This window comes from Scophthalmus maximus, chromosome 10, assembly GCF_022379125.1.
Source record: "Scophthalmus maximus strain ysfricsl-2021 chromosome 10, ASM2237912v1, whole genome shotgun sequence".
NCBI lineage: Eukaryota > Metazoa > Chordata > Actinopteri > Pleuronectiformes > Scophthalmidae > Scophthalmus > Scophthalmus maximus.
This window is the reverse complement of record NC_061524.1, coordinates 23,228,636-23,250,525: the sequence shown is the minus strand read 5'-3', so window position 1 is coordinate 23,250,525 and position 21,890 is coordinate 23,228,636. Positions and strand designations below refer to the sequence as shown.

The following is a 21,890-nucleotide window of genomic DNA, read 5'->3' as shown; positions in this document are numbered from 1 at the left end:
ATAGATGGATGGAAAGATGGAGGAGGGGATGGTGAGGAGAGAGAAGGATTAAAGGAAGGAGCGGAGCTGTGCTGTATATCTCTGGATGCAGAGGTCACCGAGTGCAACATCGCTGGCTAGAGGCTTAGAGTGGGGGAGGGGAGAGGGGGAAGGACTGAAGGGGTTAGGGGTGAGGAGGCTTGTCGTGGCCCAGCCCTCCCCTCAGGCTCATGCCAACATGCTCACAATGACAATACAACCATGCTTATGTTGAACACTTGGCACCGAGTACAGGTGACTGTCTTCCGTTTACCATCGAACAAAGTATTGAACAAATAGAAATAGTGCCACCACAGGTATTATGATTACATAACATAAACGTCCTTGGGTCCCTTGAAAGGCGCTATATAAAATGAAGTTATTATTATTTTTTTTTTATTATAACCCCCTCAGGACTGCAGGTTTGGATACCTGTATGATTTCATAGCAATCCAAAAGTTGTTGAGATATTTCTGTTTAGACTTAACATTGCACTGTGTCTCTCCTGACCTGTTCTTTATTTTATTATGTTCAATACAGATATTTATTGTAATGATGCATCGTGACCAACAGTGGGAGGGGCAACACGGTTAGCCCCGCCCTCTGCATTTAAAGATGGTAAAGAACATACCTGAAGAAGGCCTTTGACTGAAACGTATTAAATGTGCGAGTAATTCTTTTTTTTCAACAGGAAATGAATATACAAAAGTACATATCACGTATATATGTGATAACATGTTGAAAAGAAGAGTGTGTCTGAAATAGCGAAGCAAGAAAGAGGTGATGAAGGAGAAAGCTTAAAGATGCTGCACAGACCTTCCATTAGGATAACAAAGGCAAAAAAGGTATAGAGAAAAGTTGGATCATGTCTGTTCACCATGTAGAGACTTGGAGCCTCCTGGGTATTACAGTAATAATCGACCAAAATAAGCAATATGTCTACTTTCTTTTTTCTTCAACTCAACTTCTTTGCTGCATGAGAGAGCAGAAACATTTCCTCTGACTCACATGTTCCTCGTTGGTGTGTTCATGTTCCCGTGGCAAAATCGGGATTGTGAAAAATGCCTGCATCCTTCTGATTTTTCTTTTTTTATATGCTTTGGATAAACTCCACAAGCATCTGGCAGAGCTGCTAACATGGTGGTGAGTAGAGGTGGATTATATTATAGGACTGAGCGAGAATGTTTTTGGTCTAAATGCTGAGTCATGTCAGCCAATGAATGTCAGGATCCCTGAGCATATATTCAGAATTCACATTACGCACCTTATAAGAGAATAATTGGTTTTCTACCAATGACATTCAAACATTTCTTTTCACAAAGTTTGCGCTCTGTGTTTTTTGCAGATTATTCCACAGTGCATCTAAACCAGCTAATGGAGAAGGCAGAGGTCATCGCAGGTCGCATGCTGCCTTTCTCCGTCTTCTACAGGAACCAGAATAAAGAGTATTTTGACCATGCCAGGTAGGCAAATCAAGACCAAATCATTTTAGGGGAATGTGGAACACATGCTTGTAGCCGTTGATTGGTTCCATAAATCCACACATGTACGTCAAACTACTGCCATTGATTGGTTCTTCCAGCAATTTCTTCTGCACGTGTACTGTATATCTGAGGACAACAGAAAGGGCCATGGCCTTGTGAGATATGGTGTCAGACAGTAGCAGAGAGTTGTCTGGGGATGCAGGGGAAAGAAAAGAGAAAAAGAAGACGTGCTTGTGGCAGCAAAAGTTGACCCAGTCTACTTTAATGTTGGAGGAGAGTGTGACAGACGGAGGAGAGGAATGTTTCTGTGCTTTTTATTCTAATGGCTTCTCCCCATCCTCTCACAGACTCTGTGCTGAAGCCACAGCTTGTGAGCCCTCTTTTGTTGGAGCTTTACAGCATGACGTCATCTGGGCGGTCTTCTCCCTTTTGCTGAGTTGCAGCCGCAGCCTTGTGCTCACAGTGATTCTGTTAAACTGCACCATCGTGTGGGGAGCAATAGTACTGACATCACCACTTGATGAGGCCTCAGATCCTCCGACCTGGACTGGGAGCTGTAAAATTCGATAATGCGCACAACAACGCATCAATTATGGATATAATGACAACCTGTGGAGTGATAGCGGTATAATTACAATTCACAATTTGAGCTTCTGGGCTAAGATTGACTCTGTTGTGAAGACAGGCAGCTGCCACAATAGCAACCAATGCTTTGAATGTTCAACTGTTAATTTGCGGTCTGAAAGCTGCTTTTGTTTCCGGGCAGTTTGTCATAATGATATTTGTCTCTCTTAGTGTTTCTGTGAGACAAACTCTGTTTACTGAGTTGTACCCATTCAGACAGCTCTCCCTTGAGTCACGCTGTTTCAGACACTGTTCACGATACTTTAATGAATCTCCATAAAGGGATGCCACCGCTTTCTGGCAACTGCAAAATGACTTCAATCAACTCAGGGGTAGAATTAAAAACTGCTGATGAAAAAATGTGCAGCCTTGTTACCTGTTGGTCCTGAAGCATTTCCTTTTCCTCTCTCCAAACTCCAGGGAGGTGCAGGAGAACCGAATGCTGTCATCGGTGAAGGACAACAGTGGCAGCCATGGCTCGCCCATCAGTGGCAAGCTGGAGGGCCTTTTCTTCAGCTGCAACACCGAGTTCAACACAGGCAAGCCTCCGCAGGACTCCCCTTACGGTCGCCACCGCTTCGAGGTCCGCGCTGACGCACTCTTCAACCCCGACACCAACCTGTACTTCGGAGACTTCTACTGCATGTATACAGCCTACCACTTTGTGATTCTGGTCCTGGCACCAAAGGGCTCCGGCGGTGACGAGTTCTGCAAGCAGCGCCTTCCCGCACTCGACATCGGCAACAACCCGTTCCTCACCTGCAAGCGGGACGAAGAGGGCGATGGCAGCCTGGCGTTTCATCACGCCCAGGACGTGATCCTTGAGGTGATCTACACGGAGCCTGTAGATCTGGCGTCAGGCACAGTGGCTGAGATCAGCGGGCACCAGCTCATGAGTATGTCCACAGTCAATGCCAAGAAGGACCCGAGCTGCAAGACCTGCAACATCAGTGTGGGACGCTAAGAAACAGCAGATTGTATGGAGAGCAAGGGATCGGACTAGAGGTGACCGACCTCGCACACACAGGAAGTCCACGTGTGCTGGAGAAGCAGACCAACACATGCATGAAGCAGCAGATTTAGTAGGCTCCAACATATCTCTGACACCGCTCTGTACTCTGAAGAAACCAACATTCCCAAAGAAGAATGGAGAAAAATAGGAGCGTCCACACACTTTGACACCTGCACCATTGTCTCCTCATCGTAAAACGTTGCCCTAAAGGTTGAAAGCCTACATTAAAACATACCTAAAGATGTCCACATAAGGGACCACCAGCTGAAAAATGTACACCTGGGTCACCAGGTCCATCCATCCATCCTACAAGTCCACACCGGCGTACTGACCAAACCCTTTAAACTGTACTAAAAGACACGGGCTGCTTCTGTTCTATTTCCTGCTTCTCATTTGGATCTGTTGATCATATTTTGCTAATGACCTTTGCCTTGTTATTATTAATATGCTGTCGATAGTGTCCACAATCTGTGTGGACGAGCATTTTGTTGTTTCCATTTACCTTTCTAGAAACATTTTGTTCTCATTCCACAGTAGAGAAAATCTGACTTCTTCTTACCTCCTACTAGTGGCATGGACTGGTTCTACAATTTTCGAAGGCTGCAGCATCAATAGTCATCTTTCTTCATATTGTACCAAAGGTATTAATAACCAGACATGAAACTGCTGTGGAATCTAATGCAACAACCTGTAGAAGGTGTTCTCACTAAGTCTCTGATGACCAACTGCTCATGAACTCATCATCCAAAACAAAAGCATGATGCAGTTCTGTGCCGACTGACAACTGTTCCTCAGCTCTCAGACCTTTTCTGCAACGTTCACTTTTATTTTATTCTGGTCAATGGAAAGAAAGTAGAACCATAAACTGTGTTTAGCAGAATAAATGTGAAAAAATATTTATTTTTTATTGATATTCATATATATATTGTGTGTATATATATAGAAAATTCTATAAACCAGAAGTGCACAATGTCAAAAGCTCTGATCATTGTCAACAACAGCATTTAGGGGGAATGAAATGAACTAATTAAATTAAGGTAAAATGGGGTAAAAAAATAAATTGAAAAAGACAAATTTGACAGCAGCAGAACTTGCACTACAATGTCAAGGTTCACCAACATTCACATTCCAAGGTGAGCCCGTAAATCGAATGGTCACGATTTAGATTTACTCTGAAATTCTTAATGCATATCATAGCACAATGCAGGACTAGAGAACTGACATGCACAAACACCACACGATCGTCTCATTGATTGCATTTATACTTATTTTTGCCAAGATATTGCACAAAAATGCAGTCTCCACATTAATAATGGACAAAGCTCCAAAAATAGCATTTTGGCAATGGCATAAAAAGCAAAGTGCCATAATATACGTACAGTAATCTTAAATGACTAATATGTAACTAACATCATGTGGTTGCAGCTCTTCATCTTTGACAGACTAATGCTACATGAAGATACACTTGCTACATTAGGCTTATTTAGTACGATGCGTCACGAATGACAAACGGTGTGTTTTGGGAATAAAAAAAACTGCAGTTGCCCAGATTTCCGTCAGATTGTCTCCGAATTCCATCCCTGTTTTCCTCATGTAAAGTGCATCCACCTAATGAGCATGGCATGAAAAAAAGACCCAGCGGCTTGTCGTCCCGACACGACCGAGTCCTGTTCAGTCAGATCAAAGTCCCACTGTGAGTCAACTCAACTGGTCCTGGTTGAGGCCTGTTGTTTGCTGAGCAGGGCCTCCAGCAGACGGAGCTTCGCTTTGAGCTTCTTGTACTGGCAGTACTCCTCCGCCATCGGGCCACGGTCCTCCTTCTGACAGGCCCTGTTAGAAAACACATGGAGGAAAGAAGATGCAAACAAACGGCAAAACCCTTTTTGTAGTTTCCAAACAACCGTTTAGCAGCTTCCATAACTAGTTGATAGTCCCTATGTTGCCTTACTCAGATTGCTTTGTACAGTGTGTATTGTAATCACGATCCTTCTGTATTTACTTTGGAGGACTAACATGTACAGTACAAAAGGACGTGTACAGTTCAGAGCAAACGTCCTCTCTCTCTCTCTCTCTCTCTCTGTCCCTCTCCTCTGTGCTGTATTAACGTTGTGTGAGTGTGCATTACTCTGTCGGACCATTACGATGGAATTTCTTTTGTGGATGTTTTTCTTTTTCCTTTGTTTTTCACAAGACATTGTTGAAAACCAAATGTTCCAAGTTTATTAAAAGACAAAATAAAATTCAAGCGCCAAGTAGTTGGGATGTGCTGTGTGTTATTTGTGTGTGTGTGTAACCGTTACCTGCCCGTCTGCATATAGAAATGGTCTTCAAACTCTCTCAGTGCCTGGTGAAGCCTCCGCTTCTCTAGTCGAGCCATTCTGAGGTGATCCAGTAATTCTGGTCTGCACCAAGAGAGAATCCAAACATTCATCATCTTTCATATTGTCTATTAATCCGTGTGCTGACTTGTAAACTGTAACTATGATGATAAAATGGGTTCAAGCTAAAACAGACTTTGCTGTTTGTATATTTAATACAAAAATGAAAAAATCATTTGATTCAACAACTAATTCTGTGTAGTAAAATAAACTGAAGAGCTGTTTAAGCTACAAGAATCAACCATACCTGGAAGCTTCATGTAATGTTGCCATGGTGATGAGTGGCAGCTGGAGACCCTTCCCCTCCTCCAGCGGGGACACCAGCGGTGTTTCGGACGTCTCTAGGGAAGGCAGGTGCAGTGACTCTTCCGGGGACACACACCTGGGAGGTTTCAGCCAGAGCGGCTGCTGCCCGGGGCTGCGCTGGTTGGGATGCCCTTCATCAGAACCCTCCTCTTCTTCCTATGTTCACACAAACACATTGTCTTTCAAACGTATACAGTACTGTGGTCAACTATTATAGACCCCACTCCCACCAACACCAGCTCTTAGTGTCTCAACCCACCCACAACTGTTATACACACCAGGTCGGGGAAGTCAGGGTACTGAGGGAACTGATTATGCATGAAGTGCCTAATGTGGAACAAGTGAGCAAGTACACTCATGTACACATGATAAGATAAGATATGATAAGATAAGATAATCCTTTATTTTCCTCCCACAACGGGGCAGTTTGGTGGGTTGTTTTTTACCAGTAAATCTGGGAAGAAGGAAAGAAACACATTTACATTCAGGAATCATTTGTCAAAGCAAACACTTGACAAAAAGATGAAGTAAACCATACAAGAGTTAAGGGCAGATCTGAACACAAACTAAGATCAGTCCCTGCATCATCTGTTCAACAACAAGCTGATGTATATGTGGCCATTAGATGGCAGTAGAGGGACACTCTGGTGTCAAGGCCTCAGAAGCCCTGGTCACTTTTATCCTCTGATGGAATACAGCAGAGTTGTGTAGCTGTGAAGATGTTGTCGCTGTCTCCAAAACAAGACCCTCTCCTGTTCAACATTCAGCTTCAGTATGAGACGTTGCCACTCACAATGGTCGTAATGACTGTTGAGGCCGCAGAAAAAAAGAGAAGCTGCTTGAGGACACGGTACCGATCGTAGAGAGGTTCCATCAGAGTCCGCTCCTGCTTCGTGCTCTGGAGACATACAGACAGAACGAGGCACCGACAGAAACCCCTGTGTTATTGGTGATAATGGACAAAGCAAGAGAAACCAACACGTGGTCCGGGCCGGTCTTACCGGTCGTCCGTGCAGACTCTCAAAGTAGAGCAGACACTTCTGCATGCTCGTCTTCTCCAGAGTCATGTGGTAATGGCTCATCTCCTGCACATGTAGGCACAGGGAAACTGTTCACAGACAATCGGTTTGGTCCACAACTTGTTGACTATTGCAAGTGTATAAGCAAATATGCTTTTCTGTATTACATTCATTCAGGGTCAGTGACCCCCCGACTCCCCCTCCCAGGAAATCCGACCACCAAAACGTACGCAACAACGTGTCTGTGTTTCATATCAACCTTGATGCTGTCGGGCACGCCGAGCTCCCGCCGCCTTTCCTTCAGTCTGTTGGTTATCGTGTTGAGCGTTTCCTCCACGTTGGGCTTGGAGTTGCTGTTGTTGTTGCGTTGCCGCAGATCCGTTCCTGTCAGTGCTGCCTCCCTCTGGTCTTTGTTGGTCCTGCGCGTTTTGACTGGTGGGTTTAAGCCCCCCTGCCCTCGCAGCCCTGCGTCTTCTGATTGTCTCAGCTTGAGCTCTGAACGGAGGGAAATGGTTTAGAAAAATATAGGACATGAAGACTGGAACCCTGTCAATCTAAAATGTGGAGGGGTACCGCACAAAAGGCATTTAGCATGTTTACAATGAGAAGTTACTAATAAAATCTTCCTTGACAATGAATTCAAGTTAATGTAAGTACTGTTGCAAGCTTCCTACTCCACTACATTTCAGAGACAAGTATTGTACTTTCACGCCACCACATGTATGTTGACTTTAAGATAAGATAAGTTTATATACAATACAGTGCTGGTGAATAAACCAGTGTTTCCCGAACATTTTACTGTGAGCTTTACAAAAAAGAAGTTTCTTGTTGAGGCACTTCCACCAAAGAGTGAATTCCCCTCTAAAACTTCTTAAACCTCTGGTTTTATTTGCACTTTGAGATTGCTTTTAGCAATGAAAAGTGCTCTATACATGAAATGTATTATTATTATTATTATTATTCAAAGTATATAAAGTGTTTAGTGTTCAATGTATAAATTTATTTCTTCTTTCCTACACTATTAATCATCCTGTGACCCTTTGAGACCCCTCAGCTGGGAACTGAACGAACTGTACATAAAAAAGTTCAAACTCGTTCCACCTCGACCAGCTTTTTACACAGAAACGGTACTTGTTCACTGCTGCATCATTATTGACAATCAAATAATGTTATGAATAATAAGTCAGACACAGCAGACATTTTTATAAAGAATGAGAAACTGATAATACCTCTGTACTGAAGTAGAATTTTAAATGCAGGTCTTTTGCCTATAATGGAGTATTTCCTTTTTTATTGTTTTATTGTTGTAATAGTACTTTGACCAAAGAAAATCTGAATACCACTGCAGTAGTACCGGTGTTTGACTGTTTATGTATGGTTACTGTATGTGACTGACCTTTGAGCTGCTTGCGACTCTTGATGAGCTCCTTCATTAGTCTGGCCACCTCTGGATCGGCTGTTTTATCATTATGAGCAGGCTGGAAAACACAGAAAACAATCAGGTCTCATCGTGAACAGAACAGGGGCTGTTTGTTGCTTTATTCACTTGGTCCGTTGATCTGGGTCTACTTGGTTCACATGTTTACCAGCGGCCTGTGTGCTGCAACAGTCCCGTCAGCCAGTTGACCGAGGATCATTTGTGTGACAAACTAACTTTTACAGTGGACCAGCAGAGGGAGTCATTCACTCTAGTATCTACCTAGGGTGGATTGGGAGTGTCCTTCCTATCATCTTTCCCTATCTACTCTTCCTTGACCACAATGGAAAACGATCATGATGTCAAGGAAAGGTGTGAAGGAGGACTCATAGGACTAAACGTAGATGTGACATTATTCGTGGTGAAGCTACAAAGCTCAGCGGCTCCATCAGCATGTTTCAGTGTTTTACCACCGTGTGACATCAGATGTAAATTATTCATATGTAACAGTAACTGACCGGGTCATATTCACACTCTCCTACTTCTTCTTCTTCTACTTCGGATTGAATCGTTTACGTCCGTACGTGTCACGTCACGTTAAATATCGCTGCCGCAATGAATTGTGGGGCGTCTATCTCTCCTTTCCTTTCGCATAGGAAGCTCGAGTGTAGCCTATGCTAAAGGAGACAGGAAAGGAAGCCTTACAGCTCCTTTCCTATGCATTTAGAGAATCCTAACAGCTCTTATCATGGCTGCTGATCAAATACTTCAGGCGGACTTCAAAACTTAAGAAACTTCCTAAGCAACGTTAACAATTCCACTGCACCCCTAGTAACTATATTTTTGGGAGGAAGGTGACACTGACTTTAAAATCCACGATATTAACTTCCAATCTAACGATAACTTACCCAACTGTCCCAGCAGCTCTGCTCTCCGTCCTTACCTTATAGTGCTTCTCCTGTTCAAACCGCTCCTCAAAATGCCTGATCCTCTTCCTCAGGGTGTGGATGTGTCTGTTGAGCACTGCGATGGACGCAGAGCCCTCCCCTGGCTCTGTGTGGATGCTGCAGCGAGCCCTGAAGACAGAAAAGTGCACGTCAGTTCATTTGCATTCTTGACATTCTGCATATTTATGCCTCATTATGAAATAGGGACACATGCTTTTACCATGCATCTAACTATGAGCAACGGATTTCCTGACATAGCAGCCATTTGGAAATCCTCCACTGCACCACAGATTGAGCGCTGCGAGGGTGAATCAGGAACGTAAAAACAGAGACTATTCTACCTGGGATTCCCTATTCTGAAGTAAAGTGAGGACATGATCTTACATGCGAATGTGCTGTGAACACGGTGGAGAAGGGGCTGTGTCAGGGTCTAAGTTGTAGCGCAGGCTGTGGCTGAGGTTGGGGCAGCGTGGTGAGGGAACGGGACAGTCGCTCGTCGTAAAACAGGACAGCAGCGGGCTGGTGTTAGTGTCTGTTGGGCTCGACGAGCTCTCGTCTCCTGACTTGTCCTCAGAAAGAGTGGCAGTCGAGAGGACTGGACTGGACGCCGATGGAGGAGGGGATGGGCTCTCTACTGTATGAGAGGGGGAGAGCGAAGGAAAAAGAATGATAAATAACTCTTTCCTTATCAAGCTTCACATGTGACATCTTCCTGTGAATCAGAATGATTTCCATTTTCAGGAGGAAAGTGTCTTGATATTGAAAATATAACATATCATTGAGTATATTTCCCGAGTTATTGTGTCACAAGTGATGCAACAGTGACAGAATTGTACCTCGGTCATCAGAAAAGACACACCCAGCTCTGGGTAACGATGAAGCTCGTAGCTGACTTAACATGCATCAAAAGAATATAGCAGCTTGGAAGATGCTCTGAATGGAAACAGATGATTAATTGGACCCTATGAATAAAGGTATTAATGTAGGACAAGAATAGAAGGAAAGTACTCCACTGTGAGCTCCTTTGAATAATACAATCACGTGAATAAATTGGTGATAAAAGTAGAAAAATCAAATCATTGGCAATTTGTCATTACAACTTTTAGATACATTTTCTCTTTGCCCCATAGAGCAAGAGGTACATTTAAGTTGTAAAACTTGAATATTACGACTTCTGTATAATACGATGTCATGGTCTTACCAGGCGGGAAGAAGTCAATCGTGTTATTATCCTGAGCAGGTAGTGATGGTGGTGAGTGGAGGAACGGCTTGTGGGTCAGATACAGGCTCTGCTCTTCAGTGGAAAGAGGCTGCTGCTGGGCAGGTAGGTTGTCCTGAACTTGGGGGTCTACCGGCGCTGGCGGGGGTCCCAAGTCAGCCTCCAGGGCTCGTAGCTTGAGGGAGGGGTTCTGGAAACAGAAGCAGAACATGGCCTCAGGGATGCCGACGAGCAGGGACAGGAGAAGCCAGAGAGATGTGTGAGAGAAGTCTTCAGCCTTTTTTTCAAGTCCTGTAAAACTATTTCACTCTCTCCTATGAAAAGAAATACTGTGGGTCTGTAGCTTGGTTGGGAAGAGATTCGCAGGATGAGCTGAGTTGCGTGGTCGCCCAGTCCTCGTGAGAAAAGACTGAGTCAAAAGGCAGATGGCTGGCAGAAGAATAAGGTACAAACTTCTAAATAAATGAATCTCGCAAAGCTCCCAGTCCGGTAGAAACGCTGATGGAAATCATCATTACAAGAACAGACGTTCCTCTGCTGCAGCCATACGTGAATCCTGCATCCAGCGTGGGAGTCCTTATAAGCAACATGCTTTCTCTTTAACAGTATCGTGGTGAATCCCATCCCAGATCAGCCCGTCCGTGTGTTTGTGGGTGTGTGAGTGTAGAGAGAGCACCGCCCCCCGAAAAGAGAATCCTTATATCCACATGGTTTTCCCTCTGAACGGCATTCCCGGCAAGTCATCTCCTCAACTGCCCACACATGCATTATTCATCATGCACGGAGGAAGGGGGTCGGCAGGAATACCGCTCTGGTCGGTGCATGTGGTGGGGGTGTGTGAGCAAGGGAGGAGAGAGGTACAGTACTGTGTGACGAGCGTTTCCACGGCAACGTTGTCAGACCAAGCCAACGGATCTATTTGATACAGCTGCAGGGAGTCACGTAGCTGCCTTGGTCGTGTGCGTGTGTGTGTGTGTGTGTGTGTGTGTGTGTGTGTGTGTGTGTGTGTGTGTGTGTGTACATAATGAATACTAATTTAAAAATATTTGAAATTTATCTGAAAACATTCTGGTCTCAGTGATGAGAGTAGACTATAAAGCAGATCTGTTAAGGGCAATTTCTTTTTGTTCACTACGGTGCTCTGACATCCTTTGTCAGCACCAACATCCTCATCATCCTCATCATCCTCATCATCAGCAGCAGCAGCAGCAGCAGCAGCAGACAGGGGCTTGACTTCTCCCTTCTCACCCTCCTTGGCGGTTCATTCATAAGAAAAAAGGAAACGCTGTTGTGTGCGTCACACAGAGGAGGTGGAAGGAGGGAGGCTGTTATTACTGGAGCAAAACAACCACAGGCAGGCTCACACCACGCAACACACACTCCACCGCCGCAGGTATCTTCGCTCCTGTTGTCATAGATACCCTCAACTGAAAACTGTTAATTTGTGTATCTAGAAAGACTGTGAGGAGGAGAACTTACGTCATGGCTGTTATTCATGCCTCTGCAGCCATTGAGTCTGTTGGGAGAACAACTACACCTTCCTCCTCCTCCTCCTCCTCCTCCTCTCCCCTGTAGGAACAGACAGTTGCACAGCACTGATGAAGTCTCCTTCTCAAAACCCACGCAGTGACACGACACAAACCGGTGTCGGTGAGTGGGCACACCCAAACGGAGGTCACAGTGACATTCATTTATCATTTTTATCTTTTTCACCAGACGACATTTTGAACAGTTTCCTTGTAGTAAGGTCCATTACCATCATCACCCAGCCGTGTGCTTCTTACAATGAAAGAGGGCAGTTTGTGTCTGTTACTGCTACATATGAACAAAATCATCTATTATTATGGATATTGTAGAAACAGCTTTGTACGTCCGTCCTGGTGACATCACTGAGAACACCTCACCCTTTTTCTTCTTTTTATACTGACAACATAACCAAACCGAATGTCAATTTTATTTTGGTTTTGATCTAGAATTTGAAGTGAAGTGACTTGGTGGCTGTTAGCTGCACTAGTGCATTGCACTAGTTTACAAGCCAAAGGCGACAGACTCCTCGTCCCTGACCAGGATTCAAGTGGTCGCCTGTAGAACCGATGTGGAGATCGTTTACCTTCCATCCAGGCTCTTCGGTTTTGTCTTCTGTCTTGTATATGCAGCACAGCAGACTGGAAAACAACGATTGTCAATTGTCAATTAAATCACATTTAATATTAGTAAGAAAACAGGTCTTTTTCCCAACTGGTAAGATTACAGTCCATTTGCCTCTTACACACATTGTGTTCTTTCTGTATCAATACTGTATCAGATCTGTTCACAGCACCCTCATCTGGCTTTGCCAGTAAGGTTATGACTTATTCATATCTGACACTAATGAGGCACTACTCAGATGACCTGTCCTGTGGCTCTCTGGATGCCACAACCAAACTAAACGGATCCGAGTCCAGCTCGTCGGTCTGCTCCGCGTGAGCGCCTGTAGCAGTCTATTTGGATTGGAATCATATCAAAACCATGACTGTGAGCTGCGCATTGCTCCAATAACCTACTTCTCATTTGACTACAGGGCAGAGACATGAGCTGAACTGAGGAGCCAATGATTGAAAACTACTTCTATTTGAATCTTGATAAGATTTCATATAACTGATACAGGAAAGTCACTTGGATGTTTTGTTACTATTGAAGCCAAATAGAATCAACCCTGCACCAACTCTCACCTCTCTGCGTCCTGACTTTGCATTTGGGGTTTTTTCCTCTGCAACCCAGTCACTATGCAGCAGTCTGAAATGGATGTCTGCCCACAATCTGCAGAAACCTAAAAAACAGTTTCATCTGTGAGATCTAAACTTTCCACTTTGTTCATTGCGCTACAATACATACTCCACAGAAAGTATTCTTCAGCACACGTAGGAGGCAGCAGCTCACTGTACATCGTTTTACCCACATGGTTACAGGTCTATAAATAAATACAAAGAGCTGCAAACTGTTGACTGTTGAATGATATTCACGGCGAGAGTCATGAGTACTGGAGGCTCCGGAGGAGACAAAGAAGAGAAATAAAAAAGGTCAAATGAAAAGATAAAGAATATGACCATTGAACAGTCATCTTTGATGGAAGGTGTCCTTCTATCCTCTGCCTTTTCTTTCTCCTTCCATATTGAGGTGGATGCAGACATCCGCGGTGAAAATGTCCTGTTTAAGAAGAGTAACTTATTGAAGTGTAGCAGAGAGATACGCAATTTCAAAAAGATGTATTAATAAAAAGTGAGCATTTGAGTTTTAAACTCATGTGAATAGGGAAGATATGATCTGTGTAGGCAGGAAAGACCCTCACTCTTTAGTGGTGGACTCCGGTGGCTTCTCTTGGACCGTCTGAAATGGTCCCATCTGGTGCGGATGTTGTTCTGGCCCCGGGTCAGTGGGGCAGGGCGGCACGCAGCCCACCTCCGTACCTTCACCTTTCTCTTCCAGAGCCTCCTGGTCTGGAATCAGCTTCTGAATGTCAGCGCTGACGTCAGAGCCACTTCCACAACCCTGTGTCAGAGTGTCGGCACTAGGAAGAGCGTGAGGAGGAGAGGAGGAAGTAAGGCATCCTTTATAAAGTGTCTTTTATAAAGTTTTATCAAGTGTTTTCACATACTCATGCTTCATAGATCAGTAGTAAGACAGAAATTAGAACACTGTTCTGTAGCCACTGCACACATGTTGACAATGTCAATATTAGGGTTCCTACATTAATTTCATTACTGTTTTGAAATCATTTTATTGACAAAAGGATTTTGTTCCAAATGCTCCATGGCCCTTTGATCCAGGAGGCGTTGAACAGTCCACTGGATTGATCTTCATGAAGAATGACAAGGCTACAAAAAACACCATGAAATGTACCGGAGGAGGATCGATACCACAAACTGCGAAATTAGTTTTATTCATCGTCGTCTACCGCTTTATCCATTTAAGGGGCGCGGAGGCGAGAGGCGCGGAGGCGAGAGGCGCGGTACACCCTGGACAGGTCGCCAGCCTATCCAAATTAGTTTGATATTTATGCTTTTTTACTATTAATAATAATTCATTAACCATTAACAAAAATTATAATCCAACATGTTACAATTTTCTTCACAAAATAACGATAGACTTGAAGACCAAAACAACTCAATCAGTAGAATGTTGAAAAGATTAGCAGGAACATAAGGCATGTATAAAACAACAGGTTTTGGGGTATCAGTCTGCATATCACAGGGATACCAGTGTCCCACATGTAATCCCTGAGAAGCTGTTGGCCTCTGCGGCAGGTAGTTAGACAAAAAGCGACGTGACTCAGCAGTGCTTGATTCAATACGTCTCACGGAGCTCTAATGAGCTGCTCCCAGCAAAAACAAGCACGACTCGTTTGCTGGGACATGAACTATCCGTCACATGCCTGGTTCAAACGGTGCGCGACTCCGGAACTGCAACCTACAGCCGATGGGTCAGAGCAGCAGCAAACTAATAAGGCTATTAGTCAAAGAATGAGCCGAGCGGACAGCAGCCTGCGCTATGAACATGAATTACTTCTCTGCTCCGAGCCTCCAGAGGCGACTCTGAATGAACACTGACGTCACACAACTCTCAGTGTGATCAATGTGTATTCTGTCAGAAAAAACAATAGAGCAAAGATGATAAATAACTTGATGGTCAAAAACACAAATGCAGAAAGCAGAGAGAAAATAAAGTCACACACGGCAGCACTAACTCATACTCATGTCCGACCGGGTCCTGGATTGTAGCTGAGGCTTCTCTAAAAAGTTAAACACACACGTGTCCTCAGTGACTCACATTCTCTGCTGACTCAATTACAGCCAATTTCCCACATTCTCACATTAAATCCTCCTCCGACACAAGGTCATTCCCTCCAAACTCCTTCTTATTTTAAAGATGCAACTGAACAACCCCTGCTCCACTCTCAGCAATAACTATTTCTGAAAAAAATCTTAATTATTGCCTCTCGGTTGATTGTATTCATGAGTTCCAACTGCATGTGTGCTCACTCCCAGAGCTCTGCATAGTACAGAGATAGTCTTAGTTCTAGGTGATAAATGACAATTTGAACAGCGACGTTCATGCATGCAAACGCCACACGTTTTGGGGGAAAACACAATCTGACGTACAGACGCTTTTTTTTTTTTAAATTATGATACCAGAGAAATGTGGTCATGTCCTTAAGTCCTCCAATCTGGAGCCTCTCATTTGATTGGCTTTGATTAAGAAGAAAAGTAGGGGATTGGTGACCACGTGTTGTCTCACAGGTGATGAACAGCAGATGAAGATGAAGTTTGTTTTAGGAGTTTTCAATCCTCTCTGGTCTGGAGACGAGGTTCCACTCTCACCAGGATAAAGACCATCCTGATATGAACTGTTCCCTCCCATATGCTTCGATACTGAAATGTTTCTATCGTACTTCAGGTTTTTGGGCATGACTGCATGTGAGCTGTGACCAGAAGCTTCCCTGTCCACAGGCCTGTGATATAATAAACTCATCTGTCAACTCTTTGGACCTGATGAACTCTGTCAGACGTTTTTCTTCGTGGACTTTTGGTTATATCTTTGATTTATGATGTTGCTTGCTCTTTTATTACTGTGATTATGAATTCTTAGATTTATGCTTCCTTGCGTCTCTGCCTCAGATGAGTCTCTTTCTTGTGATCCCTTGAGTGTTGTTAGTTCCTCTTTTTCTTCCCACACACTCGGATTGTCAAATTTGCTGAAATGACCCAGAAGTATTTCATCGGCAGCCATGATAAGAGCTGTTTAGATTCTCTAAATGTTTAGGAAAGGTGCTTCAATGCTTCCTATCTCCTTTAGCAGAGGATACACTGGAGCTTCCTATACGACAGGAAAGGTGAAACAGACGCCACAATGCATTGCGGCAGCGATATTTAATGTGACGCGCGATGCACGGACATAAAGGATTAAATCTGAAGTAGAAGGAGAAGAAGAAGAGTATGAATGTGACCCAGAAGAGACGCACGTCATCATGTAAATTACCGCTGCCTTACATCTGATGTCACGCGGTGTCGTGAGCAAACATTCTCACTGTCACAACCTTTCACTTTTCAGTTTTGTAGCGTAGACTATTGTTTTTATTTCAGTTCCAACCTTGGTAATGAATAAATATTTTTCACTGTGTTGTCCATGTTGAGCATGAATCAACCCACTAGGGAACGCGGAATGTGAATGTGAATGTGTGTGTGTGTGTGTGTGTGTGTGTGTGTGTGTGTGTGTGTGTGTGTGTGTGTGTGTGTGTGTGTGTGTGTGTGTGTGTGTGTGTGGCATGAAAAGGTGTGAGACGATGCTCCGACAGGGGAACAACCATATCGTGTTCTGGACATCAACACCAGACCGTCTGTGTGTCTGGTTTCAGGACATCAGTCGTCTGGCAGCTGGACTGAGAGTTGTGCATAGACATAGATGGAGAAATAAATAGAGGCTTGTGTCTGCTGGCGTGCTGCTACGCACAGAGCTGGAAGGCCACACACACACACACACACACACACTGCAAATTTCATAGCACAAGTTGAACTGGAACAAGCGACTGATGACTCCTCTGTAAACTGACATGGTTGGGTAGTTTCATTATTATTATAAGCCTGCCATTTGAATATCCATGTGACCTACAAACTTCATTTTACCTGTAGTCCACAACAATATGATCCGTCATCGTCGTGCTGGTTTTCAAATAACATCTTAACTATTATGAGTATTCACAACATGTCTGCTTCCACACAGGAAACAGACAAACTAATATACTCACACACATGGCTGACGGCCACCAAATAATCCGTGAGTGCATGTGAATAATACGTCTCATGCTCAATGAGGGCAGACCAAAACAGGAGATATACAAATGGGATTTAACTGATTCTGTCTGAGGGACATTGTTCTACTTCTCTGCTCCTGCCAGCACCAAAACACTGCTGCCATTAGACTGGAAGAGCTGATCTGAACGAGCAACAGCACTCCTTCCTGTCGACTACAGACACAAACGACACCAGCCTCTGTGAAGTGAGACTGTTCACATGCGTTTTCAGCAGGAGGTAGTGAGACATCCAAAGAACAGAAATAAATCACAAGCCTGACAGAGCACTCACGTCATCAACAGCGGGGATGTCCTTTAATTAGATTTCCCCTTTGCTTGTAGAAGCACATCCAACAGAAAGTGCGACACTGATGCAAAGCTCTGGTTTCCAGAGGAGAAGTGTGAATATCTGCTAACCACAGCACTGGGGACACTACCTGCTGAGTTGAGCCTCCGTCCTTATTGTATGCTCAGAAGAACTGGTCAGTGACACTGAGGTGGTCTCTGCCTCCCCCCTCTCCACACTGCTCTGCTCTGAGTGACAGCTGCTGGCTCGGGACAACTGGAGTGAACAAACACACACCACTGTATGAAGGTGATAACACCCCAACGCTCTGTTGGACTGTATACAGTGTTCACCACATTGTTAGGACTTTTATACAGCACACACAAGTGAACGGATGATGGAAAACCAGTAGGGACAGTGAGGCCTATAGTTATTTGTTATTAATAGTATGAATGTATTAACATTACTATCCTTCTTTGTTGCCCAGCTCTACATAATAATTCCTCCTAATATAATGAATCAATTTACACAACCTGGAACCAGATCAGTGGAAGACAGTTGATAGATGGATTAACTAATTAAAAACATAATGATTCACACTCATCCATCATTTGTTGATGAGCTCCCTAGATACTGTAGCTAGTAGCAACAATCCTACTTTTTGCTCAAACACGCTCTTGGTATGTATGTTAATGAAATTGATGATGTTTAAATACCTTCCTCAATGTTTGTGAGGGAACTATATGATATATATGATGTATATGATATACATCATATAGTGCACGAGTTCAAGACTGGCATAACTATGGCCCCACAGGTAAACACTGTGATGTGCAGTGATTACTAACAGAAATATAGATGTCATCAAAATGTGCAACAAATCATGAAATATAAATAACATTTCTGTCAAAGGGAACTTTGTTTACCTCAAAGTGCGAGAGAGCAGAGAGAGTGGGGGGAGGTGGTGAGGCGGAGACCCCTGTGATCTCGGCGGGGGTTGGAAGGAGAAGCTCCTGATGCTGGAGAAGACGGAGCAACAGGCCGTTGCACACACTCTGCTCCTCCAGCATCCTGGGTCCTGCTGGAACACTGCAGGGCGAAGAGACGGCCACCATGAATACACAGCACATGTATTCAGAAAGGGTCGTAACACACAAAGGATGTTGTTTCCATCTAGTGGAGGGACACAGCACAGCACCAGTCACAGTGCATCTGGTGAATCAAAAGACAAAAGTCAAAAGTTCCACATTTCAGAGTTAAGTAGAGATTCTGGTCATACATGATACAGTGATGATTCAAACCTCTTCATGTTGAAGCAGCTATTTTTCAACGTGTTGAACGTTGCTGCTGTTGACAACATCCATACTGGGTTTTATTTAGGTCTCGTCCCATGTACACACAGTGTTGGTTGTCATCGCGCACACCCGGTGAACACAATGTGAAATATCTGAGTAATAATAGATGCTTTACGAGGCTCGCAAGTCAAAGTGGATGTCGGGACAGGAGCAGCCTGCCACGTGGATGACATCAGAGGCACACAAAAGGTCAGAGGTTGTTTAGAAAGGAATTATGGGGGGAGGGGGGTTACATGTGCTCAGCCTGCCCGCCCCAGGTTCATTAAGACCCACCAGAATCCATTTAGGTCAATCTTACATTAACTAACAGAGTGGGGATCAGATGTTTCTCTGTGCACTACCGCCGAGCTAGTGTTCACCATATACAGTCGAAGGTTTCTACTGATATCCTGCACGTGTGGCCTTCAGAGAACATTGGTAAACGGTGCGTGTCAGGCGTTTGGGGACATCTTTCAATTGAAGCTTAGGAAAATAACCTGGGTGACAGTCTCCCCCTCTACACCGTGCGGGTCTCTGCATGCACATCGTCGCACCACCCACCACCACATCACAAGTAAATTCTCAACCCGTGTCTATCAGTCATTCAATATCATTCACATCTCACAAGAAGCAAAAATACAGCCACTGTTACTCAAAGTTTTTTTGCAGCTTTGTCCAGCCAGACGTCTTTGCAGCATGTAAATCTCATTGACTCTCTAATCGTTTTCATTCAAACAATGAGAACCTTCCTCTGTTTGTTGTTCTGATTCCTGTGGAACCAAAGGCAGAAGGCACATGACATTCTCCATCTGTCTCCAGCTACCACAACTCAAACCCGCCCACAACCCTTTTCCAAGCCTTTGATACCAACTCAACTCCCCCTAACCCACTCTTCGTCCTCTGGCTATAATGGTCGGACATTTTCCCCACATATGCAGAACTTTACAGCGTGACTCATCCACATTCCACTGACATGCCATTATCTTTCAGAGGAAAACAAGGCGGACACACAGTAGATGAGGCTGGAAGAACAAGCGAGGGGGAGAGAGTGAATGGCTGTTTAATATTTATCTCTTTAACGTTGTACGGTCTTCCCCTGAACTATGATGTATGTTGTGATTTACCTTTATACAAATAAAATTGAGTCATCACATTGTGTCTTTTTCCTCAGTGGCAGAAAATCACACAACACACAAATCTGAGTGTGTGTGTGTGTGTGTGTGTGTGTGTGTGTGTGTGTGTGTGTGTGTGTGTGTGTGTGTGTGTGTGTGTGTGTGTGTGTGTGAGTCGCCCTGGAGAGCCTGTGTTGTTTACATTGACGTCAATGTTCTATCAACAAGAGAAGAGGCACAACCGACAAAATCCCTGTTTGTGTCACGTTCTCCTTTATCAACCATGATCATGATCAACACCCATTTCCTCGAAGGGACAAACCTGACTCCACCCAACTCGGTGTAAACATGGAGCAGACACACAACCACGGAGGCTGGTGAACTCTGACAGACACACAAAGCATCCTCTGTGGTTATGGATCTGACAAAGACACAGAGACCATGAGCATTCATTGATTTAACTCTAGATCGCTCCTGTGTCCTAACAGTGGCCTGCAGAGGATTGGAACGAGGCATTAACAACAGCAACTTACTGAAATATACAAGGCCCAAAGATGGTCGCCAGATTTTCCATGGGCATGTGATTTGATTGGCTGTGAGCCGCCACTCTGGACAGGAAGTGGATGAGGTAAGACAAAAGAATGAGGTTGTCGGCAGGGAGGTGGTGAAGATTTTCTCTAAGGGACTGGTTCACCTCCGCCTCATCTGCATATCCTGAAAATAAGCAAAAACATAAAAGTTGTATTTATTCACACACACTTCAATCAACCATTAGCACTTTGACAACTATGGATATATGGCACATATCATAATAAAGATCGTATTATCATATCGCTGGTTTGTTTACATATGGGACAGCAAATCTTGGCTTTAAATAAAGCACAACATTTTAAAGAGAGACAAATACAACTATCATCCATGCATCAAATAACTAGTCATTAGTATTCGATTCCCCACTGAATGATGAACTGGTCACTCAAAGGACATCATGAGAAAGAGGTATTACATTCACGATGCCAACAATGACACTCATTTGATCCTCACGACGTCGGTCCAGCATGAAGTCAGAGAACCTGCCCTGGTACCTGAGAGGCTCCGGATGAGCTGCTGGCGCTGGGCTTCAGGGACCGTGGGGGTGGGCAGCTCCCGGAGGAAGAGTTTGAGCAGCGAGGCCACGGTCGGGACGTCTCCGTCCCGCTCCAGGTCCACCCCCCCTCCGTGGTCCCACAGCCTCCTCAGCTGCCTGGTCCGGATCACTGAGCTGCACAGACGGAACAGGCCTCTGTGCTGCATCCCTGTGGTGGGGAGACGCCAACGTTCAACCAGCAGGTGATGGTGATGTTCCACTACTGGTCTGAGTCAAGTGAAGGACAAGGTGAGGGGGTCTCTGTTACCTCTCCTGTCCAGGAACTGCACCATGTCTCTCAGGGCGAGGGGCACTCCACACACCATCTGCCCTTCCTCTCTCAGCGTTTCCAAGGCAACGCCGAACACACACCTGGCGGCCACTTCAGGCTCCAGAACCGGGCTGGGAGCGACGAGCTCCGGGCTGACCTTCGCGCTGGGCCTCACGATTCTGACCGAGGACGGGTCGTTCTGCAAAATGAGCTGCTTTAACTCACTACCAGGAAACAACAGATGTACAGTAGCTTTAAAAAGTGACAACGTTACGACACGAACGAAGTGAAGCGGCAGGTTCCTTCCTCCCCGAACTCACACACAGCGCCACCGACGCCCTCGCCCCCATGGTTCAGCTCCGCGGACCCTGCTCCATGTTCCCTGCCGAGCATGGCGCTCGCCTCCCGGCCACTGTGCGCACGTCTTGACTCCGGGCTCACCGTTTGTCTCTCGGTCGTCTCGGCGCAACGCTCGCTCCCTGCACCTTGTTTACGTTGCTAGTCACGTGAC

The 21,890-nt window shown here is 44.8% G+C and overlaps 2 protein-coding genes across 6 annotated transcripts in view; one reads left to right on the top strand and one right to left on the bottom strand.

Moving 5' to 3' along the window:
• phyhiplb (phytanoyl-CoA 2-hydroxylase interacting protein-like b) overlaps window positions 1-5,393 on the top strand; it is a 14,623-nt gene extending 9,230 nt beyond the window's left edge. For both annotated transcript variants that reach the window (XM_035605399.2, XM_035605400.2), the window contains exons 4-5: window positions 1,364-1,481; window positions 2,547-5,393. In XM_035605399.2, the coding sequence (XP_035461292.2) occupies window positions 1,364-1,481; window positions 2,547-3,090 (662 nt within the window). In that variant the 3' untranslated portion in view covers window positions 3,091-5,393. The remainder of the gene's footprint in view (window positions 1-1,363; window positions 1,482-2,546) is intronic.
• Window positions 4,009-21,890, bottom strand: LOC118283435 (protein FAM13A). Of its 4 annotated transcripts, none has more exons than XM_035605386.2 (21): window positions 21,700-21,890; window positions 21,377-21,578; window positions 21,068-21,277; window positions 20,516-20,696; window positions 18,463-18,748; window positions 17,688-17,812; window positions 13,753-13,971; window positions 13,511-13,610; window positions 13,136-13,233; window positions 12,535-12,589; window positions 11,904-11,993; window positions 10,407-10,614; window positions 9,590-9,839; window positions 9,202-9,334; window positions 8,238-8,319; window positions 7,101-7,336; window positions 6,824-6,907; window positions 6,616-6,720; window positions 5,764-5,978; window positions 5,439-5,540; window positions 4,009-4,968 (listed from the first exon to the last, which is right to left on the bottom strand). In XM_035605386.2, exons 1-21 carry the CDS (start codon window positions 21,727-21,729, stop codon window positions 4,842-4,844), a joined length of 3,138 nt encoding a protein of 1,045 aa, XP_035461279.2. In that variant the 5' UTR covers window positions 21,730-21,890; the 3' UTR covers window positions 4,009-4,841. The 4 variants fall into 4 exon arrangements, with proteins under 4 accessions (XP_035461279.2, XP_035461280.2, XP_035461281.2 ...); XM_035605387.2 differs by having other exon boundaries at window positions 9,590-9,836; XM_035605388.2 differs by having other exon boundaries at window positions 18,463-18,625; window positions 21,700-21,889.

What these genes read in the sequence shown, in the direction of transcription:
- LOC118283435 (XM_035605386.2), bottom strand. Translation starts at nt 21,729, where the DNA reads ATGGGGGCGAGGGCGTCGGTGGCGCTGTGT. An exon ending in GGGCGTCGGTGGCGCTGTGT is followed by an intron (nt 21,579 to 21,699) that starts GTGAGTTCGGGG and finishes CTCATTTTGCAG; the next exon opens with AACGACCCGTCCTCGGTCAG. An exon ending in CTGCTCTCTCGCACTTTGAG is followed by an intron (nt 17,813 to 18,462) that starts GTAAACAAAGTT and finishes TGTTCACTCCAG; the next exon opens with TTGTCCCGAGCCAGCAGCTG.